Raw genomic sequence first — 23310 nt, forward strand, 5'->3', positions numbered from 1 at the left:
TGCATTGTGGTGCTCTGGTGTGGGATGGAAAATGCCCTTCGGTCCCATCTTCATTTATGCCTGATAGTTTTTTCTAGTTTACAGAGCTCTTTTTATCCTTGTGAATGCCAAGAACTGGTGTGTGTCATAAATCCTTGTCACAACTTGGGTCCCTAGGAAAGTGGAGGCACTAGGCTAGGCTGGGACTCTCTTGTATTTATGACCACAGGACTCTTTTTTTTCTTTTTTAATTTATTTTTAATGTTTTAAAAATGCTTATTTATATTTGAGAGAGAGTGTGTGAGCAGGGAGGGGCAGAGAGAGAGGGAGACAGAATCCCAAGCAGGCTCCATGCTTGTCAGCACAGAGCCCATTGCAGGCCATGATCTCACAAACTGTGAGATCATGACCTGAGCCGAAATCAAGAGCCCGTTGCTTAACTGACTGAGCCACCCAGGCACCCCTGTGACCACACAACTCTTGTCTCTCTCCTGTCAGCCTCGGCCCCTCTGTTGTGGGTTTGGCCCAATACCCACATGTCTCCCAGTACAGCCCGTCCAAGAAAGCCCTTTATAACAGATACCTCCCGGAAGGGAAGCTGCTTACAGCCAAGGTCCTGAGGTAGGTGTCTTCCCCACCCCCATACGCCCTCTTTTCCGAGGAGCCCTGGGAGGAGATTCAAGAGGTAAACTAGACTTAACGGCTTAGGTAGTGTTGGTGCAATGTTCAGCTGAACAAAATCCCATTGTTTGGAGCCTTCTACTTCCGCCCCAGCCTCAGCTCCTAGAAGTTGACGTGGAGACTTTTCTCTGCGTCGGCACTTGTTGGGGACAGGGTAAGGGGACATCAGAGCTGCCCCCTGTATTTTACTATTCAGCATGGTAAAATGCACAGGTCATTCCAAAGAATACTGAACGGATTGCAAGTAGGTAGGACAGGGCCCGGAAAACTGGACTGATCTGGAGAGAAAGGCCTGGGCTGTTTGCCGAGCCTGCTGTCCTCTGTTGTCCTCATTGTCCTCCCTCCTTGTTGTAGCCTGAACCGCCAGAAGAACCTGGTAGAGCTTTCATTCCTCCCCGGTGACACTGGGAAGCCGGACGTGTTTCCCGCCTCCCTAGGACTGCCACTTCTAAAGCAAGAGGAGAGGAAAATGGAGGCAGAGGAGCAAGAGCACAAAGGAGAAGAAGAGCAGAAGAAGAAGAATCAGAAAAGGAAAGGGAAGAAGAATGAGGAAGGGCAGGAGGCAGTGCGGCCGCCTGGCAAGGAGAAGAGCGAGTCCCAGAAACCGCAGGCCAAGAAGCAGGGCAAGCGGCCGCGCCGGGAGCCTGCAAGTGAACAGGTATGTCCCTCAGGCAGGATGGCCTCCCTCACGGGCACAGGAGAGCATTTCAGAGCCAGCCAGACGCCACGTGGCCTTCTCTTAGACCGAGAGCAGTGTGAGTTTGGAGCCGGGCACCGGATGGTGCCAGCAGGGGCAGAGGAAGGGGGCATTGCCCCAGGCCGCCAGCGGGTTCCCCTGGGCGGGAAGGGTGGCTTGCCATCTTTCCCTCTTGTCATCTCAGGAAGGAGTGAAGAAAAAGCAGAAGAAAGCTGCTCCGTCAGAGGAAGACGACAGTGGTGTTGAAGTGTATTATCGGGAAGGGGAAGAGGAGGTGGAAGAGAGGAGCGTGCTGCCCAAGGTGAGGGTCAGCATTGATGGAGAGAGGAGGCGGCCCTGGGGAGGGAAGCCCTTGGTCTCCTGCCTCCGAGCTGGGCAGTTTCCGGCCCACCCTCTTCTCTCACTTCTTGTAAAATATGACCAGGTGGGGCCACTGCTTTACCAAGGAGTGGGCTGCATAAAAGAAATTCTCATCAGTATTTATTGAGTGGAGCTGAATTAAATTAGTGGGATGGGCAGATAAAGGGGAGGCTTAACCTTTCCTGAACCTGCATCCCCTTCTGAAAGATGGGGACAGTACCATTAGGACTGAGGAAGGGCTGCCCAGACTGTAGGTACTAACATCCCTACACCCCGGAACGCTTCTCATCTCTCTGTCTTGGCTCTACTATCTCCTTACACGTGTATGGCACTTTGTACACAGATGTGTATATATGTATGCATATGTATGCTGCTGGTGGTGGTGGATTGTTTGTTTTCTTGTCTTTTGTTTTTTTGCATACATATGTCTTAAAAGCTCATTGCCTAAATAAATCTATTTACAAGAAAAGCTTTCACATCACTACTATGGTTTCTCCAGTGGAGCGGGCCTAGCCTGGCCCTGGGAGGGAGCAAGGGTCTCTGGGCCTGGTGGGAGCCCCTGCTCCTCCAGGTGGGATGGGGTCGGAACAGGGTGCAGCCCGAGCTGAGTGCTTTCCTCACACACCTCTTGTGCTCCTTCAGGGGAAGCCAACCAGGCCAGCAGAAGTGCCCCGGCTACAGCTGTCCTCCGGTTTCATTTGGGACGTGGGGCTAGACTCTCTGACCCCGGCCTTACCACCTCGAGGAGAGAGCTCAGACAGTGAGGAGGACGACAAGCCACAGCAGTCCACGGTGTCGTATTTTGCAGGGGACCCGTTGGTGCTAGTCTCTCTTTGCTCTCTCCTGGCCTGGGTGTCCCTCCTGGCAGGGCGGGGCAATCTCAGGCTGGGGAGTATTTACAGAGCTCACTGACTGCCCTGCCAACTCTTGGCTTCAACTGCAGACCTCTGCAAGGGTCTGAGGAGCAGATTACTCACTAACTTTTGTGCCTTCTGTAGCAGAAGAGGAGCAAGAAGGAAAGGATGTTGGAGAAGCAGAAGGCAGAGAAAGAGCTGTCCCGCATTGAGGAGGCACTGATGGATCCCGGGCGACAGCCAGAGTCCGCAGATGATTTTGACCGACTCTTGCTGAGCTCCCCCAACAGCTCCATCCTGTGGCTGCAGTACATGGCCTTCCACCTGCAGGCCACAGAGATCGAGAAGGCCCGGGCCGTGGCTGAGAGGGCTCTCAAGACCATTTCCTTCAGGTCTCGGCCTTGTCCTCCTGCTTTGGTGGGGGGGTGGCTCTTGAAAGGGAGGGCTGTGTCTCCACCGGCTGCAGAGCTTGCCGCCTGTGGGTCATTTCCTCTTTGGCAGGCCGACAGCAGTTTGGGTGCCCGCCACCCGCACCCATGGGTTCCCAGGCTTTGTCTCATTGCTGCGCCATCTGTGAAACAGATCTGCTCATTAATATTTTATAGTCTCCTTCACTGAAGTGGCTAAGGGTTTACAGGAGTCCCTACACTGAAATAAGGGGCCTAACTTGGAGCAGAAATAACTCCACTGAAATAAGGGGCCTAACTTGGGGAAATAACTCCACGTACCTGGGTGTGGACACTCTCGGTGGCCATTTCCAGGCACAGGGTACAGTGAGTTTTCTGACAGCTAAGAGGAGGGATGGTGATCCTTTGCTTCATTCTCTTAGTTTGGAGCAAGAGACCAGAAGATTCTGCTCCTTCCTGCCCAAACACCTAGCCAGTTTAAGATTTAGTGGGCTTCCTTTCTAGGAATGGAGGCAGATGCCAGGGGAACCCCCACAGTCAGTGGCTGGCGTTCTGCTTCTGTGTGAGCTGCAGTGGGGACTGGGCCTCTCAAGGTTCTCACTAGGGGCTGGAAACTGAGGATGTGGATAGAGCCAGGGAACAAAGAAATAGTTCCAGTCTGCATCCCTGGGCAGTAGTGGGGGCTTTCTTGGGCTGAGGTGATGGAGCTCATGTGCTGACTTTCTCTCCAGAGAGGAGCAGGAGAAGCTGAATGTATGGGTGGCTCTGCTGAATCTAGAGAACATGTACGGCTCTCCGGAGTCACTGACCAAGGTCTTTGAGCGGGCTGTGCAGTACAATGAGCCTCTCAAGGTCTTTCTCCATCTGGCTGACATCTACACCAAGTCAGAGAAATTCCAGGTAGGAGTCTGATCTGGGTGGCCTGCTGCCGGAGGGTCCTTAGCTGCTCAGAAACTAACTCCTAGGAGTCACAGAGGCAGCAGGGAAGTCACAGGGATGAATTCCCCCATTCTGGATACAGCCCTGCCACAGGCTTGCTATGTGTCATCTGGGCCCTAACTTGTTTGGCTTCTAAGTGGGCGGAGTCATTTCCTCCCCCCTCCACTTTAGGACTGCAGCCGGCAGTGAGCGGAAGGAAGTGAAGGGACAGCTGACCCCTGGTGTATATCCCTTGGGTTTATAGCCACGAGGCAGCAGCTCGGCAGAGTGTCCCTTTTCTGTCTCTCGTGTGCCCCCATGTTGTTCTCACCTTCTCTCTTCTCCTGTTTGGACTTCCATGCAGCACAGGATTGATAGGGAGACTCCCCACCTGTAAGGCTCCTTCATGTGTTCTGTGAGCCTCTCTGCTTCCCTCAGGCACCTAGAATTGGGCCTGCACAGTGACTGGAGTTTGAGGCTACGTCTAGCCCCTCATGAGCATATAGCTGCTGCCTGTCTCTGTTGTATTACACTCTGTAGCTTACCTTTTCTTTCCCACAGGAAGCTGGTGAGCTCTACAACCGGATGCTGAAGCGATTCAGGCAGGAGAAATCTGTCTGGATCAAATATGGTGCCTTTCTTCTGCGGAGGGGCCAGGCTGGGGCCAGTCACCGTGTGATGCAGCGAGCCCTCGAGTGTCTGCCCAATAAAGAGCGTGAGTGTTCATCCCCACCTTCCAGCCTGATTCCGGATCACATTAGGCTCTCTGATATCTGGACGTAGGGATTGGGGGTTTTCTCTGAGGGGTTGTGGTGTTGGGAAAGCCTAGTGGAGGGCATATAACTATTTTTCTATTGATTACATGCTCATGGACGTAACCATGTGTTGCATTTCAGATGCTAAACTTCAAAGATGAAGGAATAAAAAACAATTAGTGCTAACTTTGTTGCCCCTGCCCCCTCTCCCTACTGGGCCCAGAGAGACTCTCCAGTGGAAGTCATAGATCAGTACCCGTCTGTGTATTTGGCCCTAAACTGCCCCACTGTCCCAACTGTCATCTTGGAACCTGGGAGCAGGGAGTCAGGGGTCAGATGGTGTCTGACATGTAGCACATTGTGCTGTGGTGAGGGGTCTGTCTGCTTTGTGTATCTGAGCTGTCCTCTCCCTGCAGATGTGGATGTGATTGCCAAGTTTGCCCAGCTGGAGTTCCAGCTAGGGGATGCGGAACGGGCCAAAGCCATTTTTGAGAACACACTGAGCACCTACCCAAAGCGCACTGATGTCTGGTCGGTTTACATCGACATGACCATTAAGCATGGCAGCCAGAAGGAAGTCCGGTGAGAGGGGAAGACAGATCGGGGCTGATTTAACTGTGGGGATTGGGGGACGTTGGCCAAGTGGATAAGTTTCAGCCCCACAGTCAGCTTCCAGGATCCCTGGTTCTCTTACACTCTCTGAAGAACATCTTTGACATGACATACCAGGTCCTGTGGCATTCACTTTGCAACCTCTTTTTCTGTATCTGGAACCTGGGGTGGGTGGTAGGCTGGTCCTGGTGTGGGAGTCAGGAAATTTGGGTTTCCTGCGTAATTCATTGTACCTGCTTCTGGTGATAGAGAATGTTCATGGGCTTGCTGTTGTCGCCTGTGTCTCCACAAGGCAGAGAGGAGTAGGGATGGATGGATTGAGGTCAGAAAGAACTAGTGCCTTGCCCAAGCCTGTGGGTGTTTGATCTAGAAAGAGGGTGGCAGTCTATCTTCGCATGGACACCTTAGGACTTTAAAATGGTAATGAATGTAAAGACAGATGTGAGAGTGCTGGAAAACAGACAGCCTGGCTCCAGGGCCAGAGGGCGAGTGGGTGACAGCTGGCCAGCAGTCGAGTGGCCGGGGGCCAACAGGCAAATGCTGCCTTGCTCTTCCTCACAGGGACATCTTTGAGCGGGTCATTCATCTCAGCCTGGCTCCCAAGCGAATGAAATTCTTCTTCAAGCGCTACCTGGACTATGAGAAACAACACGGCACTGAAAAGGACGTGCAGGCCGTGAAGGCGAAGGCCCTGGAATACGTGGAAGCCAAGAGCTCCGTGTTGGAGGACTAGTGGCCTGCGGGCCTCAGATGACCACTGTCGGCAGGGGGCCAGCCCTGGCGAATCTCAGGCGTGTGGGAGGCTGAAAAGCTGTGTTGTCTGAGGACTCTTATTTAAGTGTTGCTTTTTCTGCAGCACCTTTTAGGGTAATCCTGTCAGGATGGAAAAGAACTTGAGCTTTCTTAGACTGCCTTTTTGCTTGTTTTATTTTAAGTACTAGTTTACTTCATTTGTACCCTTTTCTGAGGCTGCTCAGTGGTTGTAGGCAGCAGACTCTTGGACCCCTAGAAAAGCTGAGGCGCTCTCCTTCCTGGGAGTTTGCTGGGGACAAGAATGGAGGGGCTAACTTCTGATGACCTGGTGGTCAGGATCTCACTCTGGCCCCAGCTGGCTCTTGGTCCAACTAGAGGGGGTCAGCAAGATCCAGGGAGTGGGCCTCCTCCCCTAGGCTGAGTCCCGCAGCCTGAGCTCAGCTAGCACTTGTGCCCTTTTGTGGACTCAGTGAGGCTGGGGCAGAGGATGAAGGCAGACCCCAGAAAGGACAGTTGGGGAACTGGGGTACCTGAGAGGAAAGCCACAGGTATTGACATGAACCACCTGGGAGATTTCCTCCAAGGCCCACCAGGCCCAGATTATCCAGACTCTCCTAAGTTAGGTGCCTCATTTGTGAAATGGGGTCAAAAAGTCCTACTTGGAATAGTGGTGGGGCCAGGTAGTTAGGAGGCTTGGTGAGGACCTAGATTGCTGTGCTGTGTGAGTTGGGGAGACCACAGTTTTTCTGTGTCTCCTTATAGCCCCGATGGGGAGAGATCCTTGGATGGAGGGCATTGATTGGCTGGATGATTTTCCTTGAGACCTGAGGGAAAGGGGACATGTTGGGTCTACCACACCCACGCCTCCCTGGGGCCCTTGTAAATTTCCCAGAAAGGTGGTCTCCACCTCCTTTGGTAATAATCCTGTATGTTCCAGAATTCTTGGAGGCCAGCACAGACTCAGTTTTAGAGGCCAGTTCTTTTCTGGCTGGTCTTAAGGGGATTAAACGTTTTCTTTGGCAGCGCTTTAAATGTGCTGAGAACTGGAGAGCTTTCCTATGGGAAGTGACTGGGTTGAATGCTGGGAAGCAGGACAGGGACAAGGAGAGCATCAAAGGTTTTAGAGATGGTGGAGGTGTTCAGACAAGGGTGGGCATGTGTGGGTGGTGGGGAGAGGCAGAGGTGGGGCTATCCTGGTTTTTGGTCATTAGCACTAAGTTATAGGAGCTAGTCTACCCTCCTGAGTGAGTGTTGGGTCTTTTGACTCATGCAATTTAAGGTGATCTTCCATCTGAGACAGGCCAGGCTTCATCTGTTCCCCAGATCAAATCAGATAACTGAATCTAACTATCAAGACATCATCAGCCGTAGGGCCTTCCCACATGTGGGAACATTTGGCTTTCCCTGCACCCCTGCCCTCCCTTCCATCCATTTTAATTTTGTTCAGAGTCTCTCTATCCCCCCCCCCCCCCCTGCCAATCCCAAGGGGATGGGATTTGGGCCTGTCTCCGTGACCACCAGCCTGCTGTGGCATAGCCCATCCAATAATGCAGACACCAAGCTACTCGTTTATACTAGGAACAACTTTATCAAAAATTTTAAGTATATAAAATAAAGCCAGAGGCTTACATTGGAGGGCAGCTTCCTGGCTGAGCACTGCTGAGCCAGGTATCCGCGTGTAATCACACGTACGGTAAGTGCACGATATCCTGCGCAAGGATATCACGCTCACCTGGCTCTGCTGGCCGGGGCTTCCCAGCTGGGGAGTCCCACCGGTAAGCAGTTGTCCACATCATAGTTAATTAAGGCTCGGTTCTGGGAAAGGGCCTTTTCCCCAAAGCGGTTGACCAAGTGTTTGGTGGCAGCAGGACAGGGCGTTTCTTCAGGTCTGAGAGCCTTGCTGTCGGAGCAGACCACGTTGTCTACTAGCTCTCCACACTCCAGGGTGCTTTGTGTTCCTTGCTTCTGACCTGTTTCCCCAAGAAGTTAAAAAAAAATCATCCCCTTCTGATGCTGTGAGCAGGCGGTGGAGTTCCGTTTGAGTCCAGGCACCGTCACTGGCAAAGAGTGCGGGAACCGGTCCCTCAGGAGGCGACCAGCGCCATCTCCACGGTTTCTGGTGCCGTGCCGTTGCCCGCCAGACCCTGGGCCCACTTGTGCAGGCGGCTGTAGAGCGGGAGGCCCTGGTTCTCGCGGTACAGATAGACTCCCGTGATGGCGTTCCACTGTGGCCGAGGCTGGGTGCCTTCCACGGGGAACCTGGCCACCAGCTCCTCGTCGTCCTTGTCGAGCGCCACAAAGCCGAAGAAGCGGCGCACGTTGTTGGCGGCCAGCACCCGCGAGTGCACCTCGGCCGTGCGCTGGAAGAGCTGGTCCTCGTTGGCGCGGTACTGCGCCCAGTAGGCCTCCTGGCGGTAACTGAGTGGTGAGCAGTAATGCTTGAGGCACTTGGTCAGGAACACCAGGATGGCCACCATGCCGATAAGCAGCCACCCGAAGAGCTGGCCAGAGAAGGGGCAGGGTTGAGGAGGGGCAAGGAGCTGCCTAGACCCTCACCCGCCCCAGGAGGAAGTGGGAGGAGCTGGTCCGAGGGCTCCTGCTGGGCTGGGCTGGGCCGAACCAAACCTCAGCCACAACCCCCCTGAGGGCAGATCCTACTTCTAGAAGGGAAACCGGCCCTTATGGCTGTGATTCCACTTCTTTGTCCTCACTCCCTTGAACTCACTTTCTCTGTTGTGTTTTATTTGTTTAGAAAATCCTGTGCTCTCCTTGTGTCCCTCATCCCTTGCTGCTCTGAGTTAATACTCTTAGCTGTGTTTTCTGCCCCTGTCTCTGCCCTTGTCCTCTCTCCCCAGGCTGACCTCTGCTCCTTCAGAATTGAGCCACGGCTAAGGCTAGGATCAGGGCAGCAGCCATTGCGTCCTGATTCAACACCCCTTCCTGGCTCGGGGGACTCCCCTATGACAGCAGCACTTGAAGGCTGACTTCGTGCTGGGTCGGGGTCCTTCCCGGAATAGGAACGTGTCACCTCCTAGCTGACAGCAACCGTTTCATAAGCTTGCAAGGGTTCATGCTCAATCTGGGTGAAGTAGAGTTTTTTTTTTTTTTTTTTTTTTTTAGTTTTTTTTTTTTCAACGTTTTTTATTTATTTTTTTGGGACAGAGAGAGACAGAGCATGAAAGGGGGAGGGGCAGAGAGAGAGGGAGACACAGAATCGGAAACAGGCTCCAGGCTCCGAGCCATCAGCCCAGAGCCCGACGCGGGGCTCGAACTCACGGACCGCGAGATCGTGACCTGGCTGAAGTCGGACGCTTAACCGACTGCGCCACCCAGGCACCCCTGTTTTTTTTTTTAATTTAAAAAAAATTTTTTTTTTTTAACGTTTATTTATTTTTGAGACAGAGAGAGACAGAGCATGAACGGGGGAGGGTCAGGGAGAGGGAGACACAGAATCTGAAACAGGCTCCAGGCTCTGAGCTGTCAGCACAGAGCCCGACGTGGGGCTCGAACTCACTGACCGCGAGATCATGACCTGAGCCGAAGTCGGCTGCTTAACCAACTGAGCCACCCAGGCGTCCCGAAGTAGAGGTTTAATCTGTGACTGGGAGCGAGGCTTAGTCTAAGCCAGAACATTCCTTTAATGTTTAAAAGTTGCTTCACCAAGTCCTAACTCAAAGGTTACCCGGCTCAGACACCTGACGCTGACAATCTAGTGCTTTCCTGGAGACCTCAGCCCCTGAGGACAACTCTGCCTTTAAGGCTGGACCATCCCAGCACCTCCCCACCAGCCATCGCCTAGGGAAGAAAGAGGAACAACTTCCCATTGCACAGCCTTACCTGGGACTCGTACTTGAGCCTGCGGGTGACCTCCTCCCGGAAGCCTGACAGGTTGGCAGGGCCCTCCCCACAAGGGAACCTGGCCAGGATCTCCGTGGCATGGTCTGGTGGGAATCCCTTTTCCCCGGCTGTGAGTGAGGAGGGGTCCACAAACTCGCTGAGAGCACAGACGTAGGCCTCACCGCGCAGCAGGGAGATGACAGACCAGGTCACGGGGGCCACGGCCGCACGGCCCAGGATGGAGCTTAGGAGGAGGAAGTTGGGGGCGGCCGAGCAGTTCTTGGTCCTCCGGTACTGGCACTCGGTAACTAGGTTCCAGGTGTGGTTGTTGAGGATGACACCGATGAGGAAGAGTGCTAGGGCGGGCACACCGATGGCTGTCAGCCCATATAGGTAGTTCCGGGCAGGTGAGCAAGGGCAGTGGAAAGCCACCACAGAGAACAGCTCCTGGCTGCCCACTGTGCCCAGTGCCACCAGCCCATTGAAAATCATCACGTCCTTGCTCTTGAAGAAGAGCGATAGGAAGCGGAAGTTCTCTGCAATCAGGGCTGCCATGGTGATGAGTCGGCTGGGGGACCGACTGCAAGGGGAGGTGCAGGCAGAGCCTGGGGTCGATGGTTCCTGGTGGGACTAAGAAGGCGTGCAGGCTGGTAGGCATCTGAAGGCAGGGCGAGGTCTTGTCATCTTAGCCCCACTAGTGGCTGGCCGAGCGCTCCCTGTGGGACAGTAAGTGACTGATAAATGTGTGCCTCTGAAAACTGAAAGGGTTTGAGGGGATCTTGTGTGGCCAGGCTGGTGAGATGGGAAGGAGACTTGGGGAGCCCCAGGGCCTGGTGGACAGGGTGGTGGCAGCCACTGCTCACTGAGCCCCTGCTAGGTGCCAGGCGCTTTCCATCCCTCATTGCCCATGGTCAGGATCTCACTGTGTTGTCATATCCCCAGTGTATGCAGAGAGGGTGGAGGCTTCCTGAGGGGGAGGGGCTTGCCAAGGCCACATGTAAGTAAGTGGCAGAGATGAGATTCATGCTCAGGTCTGTCTGCCTCAGGCACTCAGGTTCTTGTTACTCCCACAAGCTTCCCTTGAAGGAGGGATTAAGAATGGCCTTGTGGCCCTGGGGAATATGGGGTTCCATGTAGCTCTGATGTGTTAAGGGACCTAGGACTACTTGGAGGGTTTTGTCCTCAAGGACTGTAGCCCATGGGTATAACAGCTGAGTGGGTGTCCTGGTAAAGGACTTGGGCCTGACTCAGTGAGGTGGGGTGGGGTGGGGTGGAGGAAGGGGACTCGGTCAGTGGTAAGCCTGGTGCAGCATTCCTAGAATTCATGAGAACTTTTCATTTTGGAGACCTCAGCATCTGGACTGGTTTAGGAGATCCTGGCTTTCAACGTACTTCATGACTTTTCTTTGGGTCTCGGTGTCCTCATCTGTGAAAAGAGGCCAGATCATTCTGGCCCTTGCTCTCTCCTTAGCGGTGCTGGGGGGAAAAGAAAGGGGGAAAAGTGATGCCTAATAACTGTTCTGCGTCAGAAACCCCCTACCTCACCCTGTCAAGTCTTTTAGGGTGGCTCCCAGAGGTGAGGCAGCTGGCATGTTTCTCCTTCCTGCAAATATCAGGAAACTAAGGTCTAAAGAGGAGGTGCCTGGGCAGGACTTTCGAGCCTGATGTAAGGAGGCTTGGGAAGTGGACGGGGTGGGTCTAGCTAAGTCAGTCCTCTGTTTTCTTGGCCTCCTGACCTTGCTCTGTGCTCATCCATCAGAGAGCCCTGGTGAACCTTCCATTCCCCACCCATTACCCCTCCCTTTCTAAGCAGCCTCCCGGGGGGCTGCCCAGCCTGCCAGGGACAGGCAGCCTTGATGGGCTAAGGCTTGACCATCCCCACCAGCCCATACCCAGCCTGCTCCGCCATGTGGTACTGGCAGCCTGCCAGGAAGTGGCTGAGGCTCCAGCCATGTTCTGTCCCGACTCCCTTCCTAGGCTCCACCCACACAAGCAGACATTCCAGGGTGTGGCCCTATGTCCTCCCCATCTAGGGGATGAAAAAAAGCCCACAGCCAGAAGAAGCCTGGGAGTGGTGGGATGGAGTGGGCAGCAAACAAAGCGGGGGAGACCTGCCCATATTTCCTTCTCTACCTCCTCTGTACCCGCCACCCTTCCTGGTCTCTGCCCAGGTTGCCAGATGGGCCCCGGCAGTGACCACGTGGGGAGCCAGGAGCAGGAGGAGGGACCTGACTCCCTCCCACTCAGCCCAGGGCCTCTGGTTGCACTCTCTGGGAAAAAGTTTATAATGTTGCCAGGGATGAATGGGTTAAAGGCAGGCTCCTCTCCCTCTTGCTCTTCCCCTCTTGGCTTCAAGTTTCCTAATGAGCCTTCATGGGGGCCCTGGGTTCAGAAGCTGCCCCAAATGGGGTACAAGATACCTGAATCCTTGGGGTAGTGAACAGAGAAGAAATCAGGCCATCGGCTGAGACTACCGGCCCTGTCTCGCAGGCCAGGAAGGGGTCACATCTAGGCCTGGGTGGGACCTCTGACAACAGCAGTCGGGACAGAAAGTGGGACAGGCTGGGAGGGGCACAACTGGCGGGGTCCAGAGTGAGGAGCCTCGGAGGGGCCTTTCTTCCCAGGACAATCCCTCCGGGTGGCCTTGAGCAGCCCGCCCATCCTCCCCATCCTCCCCGTCACCTGGCACACCCCAGAGAAGGGCCCTTCCTCTTACCTGGGGCCAGTTGCGGGCGACAACCAGTGGCTTCAACCTCCGCGGGGTGTGGGCCTGCAGGGCGGCCCTGACCCGAAGTGCTTTCGGGTTGTCTTGTGCTTTCTTCTGCACTGGAGCAGGGAGCTGGAGACCAGCAGGGCCTGGGCTGGCCTGGAGCTGTTTTCTAAGAAGTTTTAACTCCAGGAAGAGAAGGAAAACAGCAGGATGGAACTCGGGCAGTAGCAGTGAGTGGAAAAACAGCCGCCTTCAGGCGCCAGGCAGGGGAGGGGAGGGCGGGTGGTGAGGGCGGTGCAAGAGGAGAGGAAGTTGGGCTGCCTGTTTAGCAGCGCCTGGCCCGCGCCTGCCCTCCTGAGCCAGCTGCACACCAGGGGGACCAGTTCAGGGGCCAGGCAGGGGGGCCCTCCGGGAGATCCTGCCTGGGCCTGTCCTCCCTGCCAGTGTCAGGAGTGCTGTCCGTGCTTGACCCCCACTGGACAGGAGCTGCCACGGAGGCCCCAGGAGGGTTGGAGGAGAGGCGCCACCAGACTGATGCTGACCGCTTGCAGGATGCAAAGGCCACGGCCTCCCTACCTTATTCTGGCTCCTCTCCCTCAGAGTCGCCCTGCACCTGTCGGTCCTCCTCCCCACCACTGGGTCTTCTGTCCATACTTCAGCTAACTCCCCCGGCACTGCTTCACATCTCAGGAGGGCTGGCACCGTGATTCTCTGAGGCCCTGTGCGCAGACCACCGGATGGTGGGTAGAAATTACAAGAAGGCGAGTTGCTCCAAGAACCCCTTTGTAACCATCAGAGCTGCCCAGCCTGTCCCAGAAAGCGGTCATGAGCTCTCCATCTGTGGGAGTGTGCAAGCTGAGGCTGGAAAGTCACGGGTCAAGAATTCTAAAGGGGAGAGCCCTGTCCAAGGACAGGCTAGATGAGCCCTATGATTAAGGGAAAGACCTCCCTCAAGTTCCCCCCTGTGTCATCTCTGCAACGTTTGTGGTTCTGTGACGGTGGGACTGCCGAGTGCCACACTGGCCTCCCTGAGTTGTGCTTGTCCCTGTGCAGAAATGAACGGAAAGGACCAGTGGTTATTATTCAGATCCTACCAGGTGCCAAACACCATTCCAGATTCTTCCTCAAAAGTTATCCTCCTTTATCCTCACCATAATTCTGAAAAGCAGGTCTTTTTAAGATCTGTTTTTCGCATAGACACACTGAAGTTTGGAGGGATTTAGTGAGGTCCTACAGCTCTAGTTCTTGAACCCCAATCTGCCTGACCCAAAACCTTGCTCTTTCCTTGGCGTTTGTACCTCCTGATATGCTGGGCGTGTCCTCCTCCCAAATAATGAAAGGAACTCAGGCTGAGTCTTAGAAGTGGGAATGGAGGGAAGAGTAGTTGGGAAGAAGGGAAATTATTAAAGCGATGTTGTAGGGATCAAGATCAAAATGAATTCCTAGATGAGTGGGACTCACATCTTCCTGGCCCTCAATTCCCTCCTCGACAAAGTGTCTCCAGTTCCTTATGTCGCCCTCCCCATTCTGTCCAGGGTCGGATAAGCTGTCAGGTTCAGAAATCTACAAATACATTAGCCACTGCATACTGAGTACCTATTCTGTGTTTTACACCCTTCACCTGTTTCATGATCTTAACAACCCCATCAGGTAGGTGCCCCATTATACAGATAAGGAAACTGAGGCACAGAAAAGGAAGCAGTTGGCCCGAGGGACACAGTTTGTAACTGGCAGAGTCAGCATGTGACCCAGTTTTCTCTGGCTCTGGAGCCTGAGCTGTTTCCACTGCAGACAGCTCCCCTTCCACTCCTCCACCCTCCTCCCCGTCTCAGGGCAGAGCCTTTTAGCACTCTAGAGACCCCTTCCCAGGGAGTACGGTTTCTGAGAAAATGGGAAAAAATTCAGCTTTTTTTCTAAATGCCTGAGCTCAGGGGAGGTCTGATTTTCCGCAAGACCTGGATGTGAAGGAGGTGTTCAGGTGGTCTCCAAGGACCCCTCCAAGGGAGGGTGGTATGGTCTGAATGTGTCTCCCCTCCCCCCCCCCCAATTCATGTGCTCAATCTTAACCCCCTGGGGTGATGGTACTAGGGGGAGGGACCTCTGGGAGGTGCTTAAGTCATGAGGGCAGAGCCTCATGAATGGGATTAGTGCCTTGACCAGAGGCTCCAGAGAGCTCCCTTGAGAAGGTGCCGGCTTTGAACAAAGAAGATGGCCTCCATCAGAACGTGACCGTGCCGGTGCCGTGATGTTGGACTTCCAGCCTCCAGAAGTGTGAGAAGTAAATTTCTGTTGTTTATAAGCTACTCAGTCTGTGGTATTTTGTTACAGCAGCTCAAATGGCTAAGGCAGGAAGACTTGTGCTCAGCACTAAATAAATATACTCAAGTTGTTGGGTGGCCTCTGTGGTGACCACACACTCTGGCTTCCCCTAAGTAGACAGAACTTCTGGCATCTTGTGTCATCACCTAGCACTGCAGGTGTGTGACCTCGGGTGAGGCTGTGGGCCATGTCCTCACGGCCCACTCTCAGCCTCGTTCATGATACTGACCCAAATCAGGATTCCTGCTTTGTGAGATGATTGGACGTCCCCCTTCCCCCCCACTCCCTGAGACTTGCGCATAAGGGAGCAGAGACGGTAGCAGTTCAGAGCAAGGATGGCTGTAGAACCTGAGAGGAGATAGCGAAGCAGGGGTGAAGTGGCTTGGGAGGGGCTGGTCAGGTGGGAGTTTGCCCCCCCCCCCCCCACGAGCCAGTTCTGAGCCCTTCTGACTCATATTGCTGTGTCACAGCTGGAGGACTAAGGTCCCCATCCAGCTCCAAATTTCCTGCCTCAGTGGCAGGTAAATGCCCGGGCATGTGGGTCTGCTCCGGGGGCCTACCACCCAGAACCTGCAGACTTTATCTTCCCATCTGGTTTGGGGGTCTGAGAGGCCATGGGCTCAGACCCCCTCTCTCGCCTCTCCGCTTGGCCACAGCTCACACTCTGCTGAAGTAGGCGGCCACCTCCTTGCGTGGAGGCCGGGGCCCGCCCCCCGCCCAGCCGTTGCCCACCGGCGGCTCCTCCTGGCCCAGCCTCAGGGGCGGCTTGCATTTGTGCCAGCTCGTGAGCAGCCTGTTCACGGCGCCTTGATCCGTGATGCCACGGAGCTTCTCCCTCTCCTCCTCAGCACCCTCGGGGGGCGCTGGGGCAGCCGAGCCGGCGGGGGCCGTGGCCAGTGCCCCGTGGGCGTGACCCAATTCCAGGTCGTGGTTCATGGCCTCGAAGAACTGCTGGATGCAGACCTTGGCGAAGGCCTTGGCGTGTTCCGTGCACGTCTCGTCGAAGAGCTTGCGCTCGATGTCGATGTAGTGGGACCAGTACTTGCTTTTGAGGAAGGCGGCCTGTGTGAAGCAGGGCCGCACAGAGCGCACCACGAATGCCAGCAGTGTGGTCAGCAGCACGAAGGACCAGCCCAGTGCCTGCAGGGGAGAGAGGAGGGAGTCGGCTGGCATTGCTCTCCAGCATCCCAAGCCTGGCTAAACCCCCCAAAGCACTCTGTATGTCGGGGCCTTTAGGGAAAAGAGGACTGACGGGGCAAATCTTACCTCTTGGCCTCCATTTCCTTTTCCGTCAAATGGGCACGGAAATGGGATCATGTGAGTAAAATGCCCGACGTGTGGGCCTGGCACTCAGTGCACAGGAGTTAACCGGGCACACCTTGGAATTAGGCTGCCTGGCTTTGGACCCTGTCTCCAGTCCTTACCAGTTGACCAGGAGCAAGGTGTCTGGCTTCTCTGTGCCTCAGTTTCCCCACGTATGAAACGGGGTTGTTGACGGTACATATCTCATAGGGTTTCTGCGAGGACTGAATGTAATAATACACGACACACAGCCTGGTACGTGCTTAGCGCTCAGGAACTGTTAGCCGCTATTATTATGTCCTCGTTCACCTCCCAGGGCCAGAGTGACCCTTCGTCTTCTGAGTCTGGTACCTGTCCTCTGGCTCCTGGCATTGTCTGCCTTTCAGTAGCTAGCACTACACAAGGCTTCTCTGTGTGGGCTCTGAGTTGGGCCCTCAAGGGTCACGGAGACAAATAAGACAGTTGCTCAGACTCTGTGCTGAAGAGCCCTAGATGCTTGGGTGCCAGATCCGCTCTGCTGATAGTTCAGTCAGGCCCGGGGCAGGACGCTCTCCTAACCTGGGCTTCTGGATCAGCCCCCAGCTGCACAGAGAAGTGTCTGGCCGGATCAGGATGCGAGGTAAGCGCCTGTAATTGGAGCTGGTGTTGTGGCAGAGCACACACGGGCTGGGGAGCTGCAGAGCACGTGCTTGGTCTGGGGGAGCAGGCATCCCCTGTGCTGCTCCAAGAGGAAATGCGCACCCCGTGGGGCTGGAGATCTTCATGTGTTTTTTTTTTTTATTTTTATTTTTTAATGTTGATTTATTTTTGACAGAGAGAGAGAGAGAGAGAGACAGAGCATGAGTGGGGGAGGGGCAGAGAGAGAGAGAGAGAGGGAGACACAGAATCCGCAGCAGGCTCCAGGCTCCAAGCTGTCAGCACAGAGCCCGATGCGGGGCTCGAACTCACAAACCGTGAGATCGTGACCTGAGCCGAAGTCGGTCGCTCAACCGACTGAGCCACCCAGGCGCTCCAAGATATCGTCATCATTTAAGTAAAGCCAGAAATCTGAATTTTATGGGAAAATTTCTGGTTTTCAGAGGAGGTTGACCAATTCCAAAATTGAATTTTGAATTCACTTGGAAGGCCAGATGAAACATATCTATAGGCCAGGCAGCGTGTCCCCTGGGGGACCTTTTAGTTTATGATGCAGTGGTTTAAAGGTCGGGTGGAGGGACAGTTGCCCCAGGCCCTGAGGCCTGGCACGATGGCACAAGTGTCCACAAGGGAGGGAGTGGTTTGGGAGGGAAGCAGAGCTCGTACACTCAGAGTGCGACATCCATGTGGTGGTGGTGACACGGGCTCCACGGGAGGGCCGGAGATGGGGAGCCAGGGGTCTGGACTTGCCAGAGCAGAGTGTTTCTCTAGCCCTGGCAGGGCAGGCCCGGCCCCCTGCCCCTCTCCTGACAGCCCCTGGTCCATCTGCTGCCAGGGCCTGCTGCCGCTTCCTCCCCGTGCTGCAGCGACTGCAGGGGAGGCCTGGGGACTTAGGTGGGGGACGTCCAGGGGGCAGAGGATGAGGGAGTAGGGCTGGGGAGGACCAAGCTCTGGCCCATCAGTGGGCCCCCCACCCCTGCCTTTAGGGTGCATCCCAACAGTACATCCCCTCACCCAAACCCTCCCTTCCAGGGGACCCAGGACCCTCGGATCCCACTCCCTGAGCAGAGGGGCACCTGCTGGGGGCATTTGCCAGGGAAATGTACCCAAATGGCCCAGCCACCCACCTGCCTCGCCACCGCCCCGGCCTGGAAGAAGAAAAGGATGCAAATACACCAGGCTTCTAAGCCGGCGCTCAGGATGGAGAAGGTGGGGCTGCCTGAGCTGTTGGGTCCACTCTAGGGGTCTCGAGACAGGACGGGCCTCTGGGCTGAGGTAGCCACATCACTTTTCCCAGGTGGCGCTGATCCAGGGAAGACACACGGCTCTGCCTTCAGAAGTCCTGGCCTCAGTTGGGAAAATACGCCCCTGTCCCAAAGAGCTCCGTCTGAGGGGGAGACCCAGCCCAGTCTGGGGAGCTCCAATCCATTGAGAAACACGACTGTACCCTGAGAAAGCCCCGTTTCAAGAAGCGAGGGATTGGGCCTTGCCAGAGGGACCCCAGGCTGTGAGGGGAGACCCATGCCAAGGCCGTGGCACCCCCTCACCTGGGAGATGCAGCGCAGGTAACGCACGGCCACCTCGCGGGCCAGCAGCCAGTCGCCGTCATAGATGTCGGGGCAGGGCACCCGGGCTAGCAGGCGGGCGAGCTCGGGTGGGGGCAGGCCGGGCGCCAGGCTGCCGTTGCCCAGCACAGTCACGGGCACGGCAGTGCAGAAGGCACAGAGGAAGCACTTGCCATCCAACAGTGTGACGGCCACCCAGACGACGGGAGCGATGAGGGCCCGCTGGGCCATGGAGCAGAACATGTAGCGCAGCACGGCAGGGTCTTTGGCCCGGCGGCCCGGGGGCCGCTTCCACTCTTCGGCCAGCATGGACACGTTGTTGTTCATGACCAGGCCGAGCAGGAAGAGCACCAGCGGGGGCGCCAGCAGGATGCCCGCGCTGTAGGCTGCGTTGTAGCCGGGCAAGCAGGGGCAGTTGAAATCGAAGGCAGAGTACATCTGGGCGCTGGCCAGTGCCATGATGCCGCAGATGCCGTTCATGAAGGACTCCTGGTTGGACTGCAGGAACTGGAAAATCATCCGGAACTTGTCCATGGCGCCCCCCCCCCCCCCCCCACGGGGCCTGACGGCCTCCTCCCGCCTCACCGCTGCTTCAGGATGGCCCCCGTGGCCCACTCTGCCCAGGAGGTGCCCGCCTCATGGCAGAGACGGGCAGAGCTCAGGGCAGTGGCCGAGGTCACCGTCTCTTTGAGAAACCTTCTAGTCGGGGGCTGGCTGAGAGGGCACAAGCCATCCAATCCTGTGCGTGCAGCCAGGGCTCTGCCCCTCCCTCCCTTCCTGCCCCTCCTGGGCTTCTCTCTTCACAGCTGCCTCCGGCACTGGGAAACCAAGAGGGCCACACCTGACGGAGACCAGTTCTCTGTGGGTGTGGGAGGAGTGAGGGGAAGGAGGCTCAGACGCAGGCTGGGAAGATACCTCTCCAATAAGGTTGGAGTTTGGGAGAATGCAGGGCTGTGGCAGGGCCTCAGTTTCTTGACCTTTTCCCCTGGGCTCCTGGGAAGTGTGTCACCCTCCTTCTGCCCTTCCCGTTGGGTCTTTCCTCTGTGCTGTATCAGGGTTCGAGAGGGCTCCTTGGTCGGTTCAGACAGTGATGGTATGTATGATAAGGTCGTGATGGCAGTGACGGTGGATGGTGGTGGGGATGGTGGGGATGGCGGTGGGATGATGGTGACGGTGGTGGGGATGGTGGGGTTGGGGTTGGTGGTGGGGATGATGGTGACGGTGGTGGGGATGATGGTGATGGTGGTGGGGATGGTGGGGATGGTGGTGGGATGATGGTGACGGTGGTGGGGATGGTGGGGATGGCGGTGGGGATGGTGGGGTTGGTGGTGGGGATGGTGGGGATGGTGGTGGGGTTGATGGTGATGGCGGTGGGGATGGTGGGGATGGCGGTGGGGATGGTGGGGTTGGTGGTGGGGATGGTGGGATGGCGGTGGGGATGATGGTGATGGCGGTGGGGATGGTGGGGATGGCGGTGGGGCTGATGGTGATGGCGGTGGGGATGGTGGGGTTGGTGGTGGGGATGATGGGGACGGTGGTGGGGATGATGGGGATGGTGGTGGGGATGGTGGGGATGATGGGGATGGTGGTGGTGACAGTGGTGGTGGGGATGGTAGGGATGGCGGTGGGGATGATGGTTGTGGCGGTTATGCTGTTGGTGCTGATGGTGGCTATGGTAATGGTGATGATGGTGACAGTGGTGGTGGTGACAGTGGAGATAGGGCTAATGCAGCCTCTCACAGTGCAAAAAGCCTTGAATCTGGAGTCAGAGGATTTGGATCTGCCAGGTTGCTGGGTCCCCTCCCTGCTAGGCAGGGCGCTATGCCTGTGAGCATAAAACAGGTGCTTTTATGTCCAGTCTGCTTGTGTCGCTGTGAGTGTGCCCATGTGTTTATGGACTGTGGATGAGAAATCCTTTCCCAGCTGCACCTCCTGCCTCTACTCCCCCAGATCAAAAATTAAAGGGGTGGGGCTGTGGGGTTTTATGCCTGGAGCTGTGGCATGAAAGTCTGAGTATGTGGGGAGCCAGGCCAGGGCCCCTCCATCAGCATATCAAAGTGGGGCAGAGCTGAAAGGGCTCCCTTTGATGCTGCCAGTTCTCCCAGAAAAACAGGTCAGGTCCAGCTCTAACCAAATGGGGCTGAGGCAGAGCAAGGGCCTGGATGGAGTGGCTCCATGGGTCCCCCGGATCTGTGTGTCCCTGTGTGTGCCCATGTGCGAGCTCCCTGTGGCTTTGGGCCTCTGTGCATCTGCATGTGTGCAAGTGACCAGAGGAGAGGTCTCTGTGTCTGTGTGTCTCTGCATGACTGACAAGAACTGGCACGGCCTGGGGCTTCCTCCGTGTCTGGCCACACGCATCACCTTGTGTAATGCTCCCACAATCCTATGGGAAAGGTACCACTGTCCCTATTTTACAAAACTGGGGACTAAGGCTTAGGTGAAGTTACTCGCTAAAGGTTACCCAGCTTGTAGGTGGAGGAGTTGAATTCAGACTAGGTGGGGGTTGGGTGTGAAGGAGAGGACAGGGGAGTATTATTTTTGCCTTTTTCCTCTGGCTGTATCAGGTTCTCCTGTTCTACTAGTTTGGATGGAAATGCTAGGTATCACAAGCAGGATACAGGCAGGGAAGGATATTGTTCCCCTCAGTCCTCAAGCTGGAGCATCTAGGCTGGTGACACCTGCAGGACCTTTTAGGGGGCCCTCCAGAGGTGCACCCATAGGTGCAGAGCAGGATGAGGGAGATACAGCCAAGGAGGTGTCTGTCCCCAGACATCTGCTGCAGCATCAATGTGCGTGGTAGACAAGGGTTCTGAGCTGCTGGCAGAGCCTAAAACACAGCCCCAGGTGTAGAGGGGTGAGGCTGGGGGCGGGGGGTGTGGTGTAGGAGCCCAGGAGCCCGGAAGGGCTGCCTTGAATCTCTGTTTTCTACTGTGGGCACGGCTCCCTGTTTGTAGCTGATGTGCCCTTTTAGTGGCACCCAAGCTGGCTACCAGCTCGAACCTCTTTTTTACTCCATGCCATGCTGTATCCATTCTTTGCAAGTTCTAACTTGCACATTAGTTTAAAATACTTGACATAAAACAGTTTGATTGGATTCGAAACCTATTATTCTGGTTATCACCAGAATTTTGTTTACAGTTATTGAAAGCAAATATTAAATATTAGACATTAGTTTGGAATTTATCACTCCCCCTTGGGTCAGGGCTTTCATGGGTGTATTTGTCAAACATTTGAAAAGGTCATCATTAAAGAGCTTTGGGGTGGGGGGGTGGAATAAAATGGGTGAAGGAGGTCACTTTGCCCCGGTGTCATGTACCGATGTTATCAGTGAGTTGATCCAGTGGGGTGGGAAGAAGATTAGGAATCTCTCAGCCTCGAAGAGAGGGTGGGGCAGAGCAGGTGCTCTATGAGGGAGAAGGTAGAGGTGGCCTCTTGAGCACCAGGTGAGGCCAGAACTGTGTCAGAGACCACAGCGGGGACACAAAGCTGCATGGGTGGGAGGGCAATTCCTTAACCATCACCCCTTGACTTGTGCTGTCCCCCTCTTGGAATACCATCTGCCCTCACTCTTGCCCACTCACGTCCACTTCAACGCCTTGCCCATTCACTCATTGTTTCTTTTGCTGAACAGTCAAGAAACCATGTTACAGGGTGGTTAAGAAGCAACCTATCCAATGGCCTGGGTTCAAGTCTCAACCCTGCCATGTACCAGCCAGGAACCTCGGGCAGGTAATTTAACCTCTGGGTGCCACAATGTTCTTGTCTGTGGAATGGGGACAAGTAAAGAGCCTACTGCTCAGGCTGTTGTGGGGATTCCGGGAGATACTGCAGGTGGGAGTGGAGTGGCAAATGACCCTTATAATAACCTTGGAATGGTAATAATTATTAGCTCTGTACTTGAGCTTCAGTAGTGCATTTTGAAAATCTCTATTTGTTTCCTATTACCGCTGTAGAAAATGACCACAAGTTTATTGGCTTAAAACAGCACAAGTTTTATTTTCTCACAGTTCTGGGAGGTCAGGAGTCTGAAATGGGTCACAACAGGCTAAAAATCAAGGGGTTGGCAGTTGTGTTCCCGGGGAGACTCCATTTCCTGGCCTTTCCCAGCTTGGAGAAGATAACCACATTCCCCTGCTCACAACCCCATGTCCCTCCAGCCTCTGCTTCTGTCGTCACTTCTCCTCTGCCTCTGACCGTCCCACCTCCCTCTTCTAAGAACACTGAGCGCATGGGTAATCCTGACTAATCCAGGATAGTCTCCCCATCTCAAAACTGTTAGCACAATCACATCTGCAAAGTCCCATTTGCAGGTAACCCACTCACAAGTTCCAGAGATCAGGAGGTAGACTTTGGGGGTCCATTACTCTTATCTGCTGCGGTTGGGGTCTTTGGTAGTGCATTCAGCAGTGTTTTGTGTCTTCTGCACCTCTTCCCTGTAACCCCCCAGACTGTGACTGGGTGTAAATGGAAAGCAGGGTATCATGACCCTGCTCAAACTTTTTGATGCCTTGGGCGGCAAACTCACCCACGGCCACCACTGTGGGATGTGCACTGGCCCCTTCGCCTCCAGCCATCAGGAGTGGTCCTGGCACCCACCAGTGCCGGTGGGTCCCCTCCAGCTTGGAAGAGTTAAGCGTGTCATGAAAAGCAGCATGCAAAGGGGGCCTGTGGGGAGCGGGTGCTGTCCCTCTAGGGAAATGCCCAATTTGCGTAGGAGAGCACGAGCGTGTGGCGTTCAAGTGGGCATTGCCCTCAACCAGCAGCCATGGGAGTACCCAGAGAACAGGGCCATGTAGGAGGCAGGGACCATCAGCGACATGTGGCTGCCGAAGCAGCTCAAGGACTGCCAGCTGTGTTATCAGAGGTATAACACCTTTACCTAAGAAGGATATAATGCCACTCTCTTCTGCATCAGCTAAACAGTA

The 23310-nt window shown here is 55.3% G+C and overlaps 3 protein-coding genes across 6 annotated transcripts in view; 1 reads left to right on the plus strand and 2 right to left on the minus strand.

Annotated features, from left to right (window-relative positions):
* PDCD11 (programmed cell death 11) overlaps positions 1 to 6169 on the plus strand; it is a 43327-nt gene extending 37158 nt beyond the window's left edge. The window contains exons 28-36 of one of the 2 annotated variants that reach the window (XM_045438769.1): positions 478 to 600; positions 1015 to 1318; positions 1542 to 1658; positions 2360 to 2509; positions 2716 to 2963; positions 3710 to 3878; positions 4458 to 4611; positions 5068 to 5233; positions 5825 to 6169. In XM_045438769.1, coding sequence (XP_045294725.1) covers positions 478 to 600; positions 1015 to 1318; positions 1542 to 1658; positions 2360 to 2509; positions 2716 to 2963; positions 3710 to 3878; positions 4458 to 4611; positions 5068 to 5233; positions 5825 to 5996 — 1603 coding nt within the window. In that variant the 3' untranslated portion in view covers positions 5997 to 6169. The remainder of the gene's footprint in view (positions 1 to 477; positions 601 to 1014; positions 1319 to 1541; positions 1659 to 2359; positions 2510 to 2715; positions 2964 to 3709; positions 3879 to 4457; positions 4612 to 5067; positions 5234 to 5824) is intronic. The other variant, XM_045438770.1, reaches the window with a different exon arrangement.
* Positions 6170 to 7581: 1412 nt separating this feature from the next.
* Positions 7582 to 13041, minus strand: CALHM2 (calcium homeostasis modulator family member 2). 3 transcript variants are annotated; one of them, XM_045438773.1, is made up of 4 exons: positions 12570 to 13041; positions 11246 to 11329; positions 9854 to 10569; positions 7582 to 8517 (listed from the first exon to the last, which is right to left on the minus strand). In XM_045438773.1, exons 3-4 carry the CDS (start codon positions 10406 to 10408, stop codon positions 8101 to 8103), a joined length of 972 nt encoding a protein of 323 aa, XP_045294729.1. In that variant the 5' UTR covers positions 10409 to 10569; positions 11246 to 11329; positions 12570 to 13041; the 3' UTR covers positions 7582 to 8100. The 3 variants fall into 3 exon arrangements, with proteins under 3 accessions (XP_045294729.1, XP_045294730.1, XP_045294731.1); XM_045438774.1 differs by having other exon boundaries at positions 11202 to 11329; XM_045438775.1 differs by lacking the exon at positions 11246 to 11329 and having other exon boundaries at positions 12570 to 13034.
* Positions 13042 to 14833: 1792 nt separating this feature from the next.
* CALHM1 (calcium homeostasis modulator 1) lies at positions 14834 to 18981 on the minus strand. The gene is made up of 2 exons (XM_045438780.1): positions 18368 to 18981; positions 14834 to 16022 (listed from the first exon to the last, which is right to left on the minus strand). The coding sequence occupies exons 1-2, from the start codon at positions 18917 to 18919 to the stop codon at positions 15540 to 15542; spliced, it is 1035 nt and encodes a 344-aa protein (XP_045294736.1). The 5' UTR covers positions 18920 to 18981; the 3' UTR covers positions 14834 to 15539.
* Between the last annotated feature and the right edge of the window lie 4329 nt (positions 18982 to 23310).

The sequence above is a fragment of the Leopardus geoffroyi genome, chromosome D2 (assembly GCF_018350155.1).
Source record: "Leopardus geoffroyi isolate Oge1 chromosome D2, O.geoffroyi_Oge1_pat1.0, whole genome shotgun sequence".
Lineage (NCBI taxonomy): Eukaryota > Metazoa > Chordata > Mammalia > Carnivora > Felidae > Leopardus > Leopardus geoffroyi.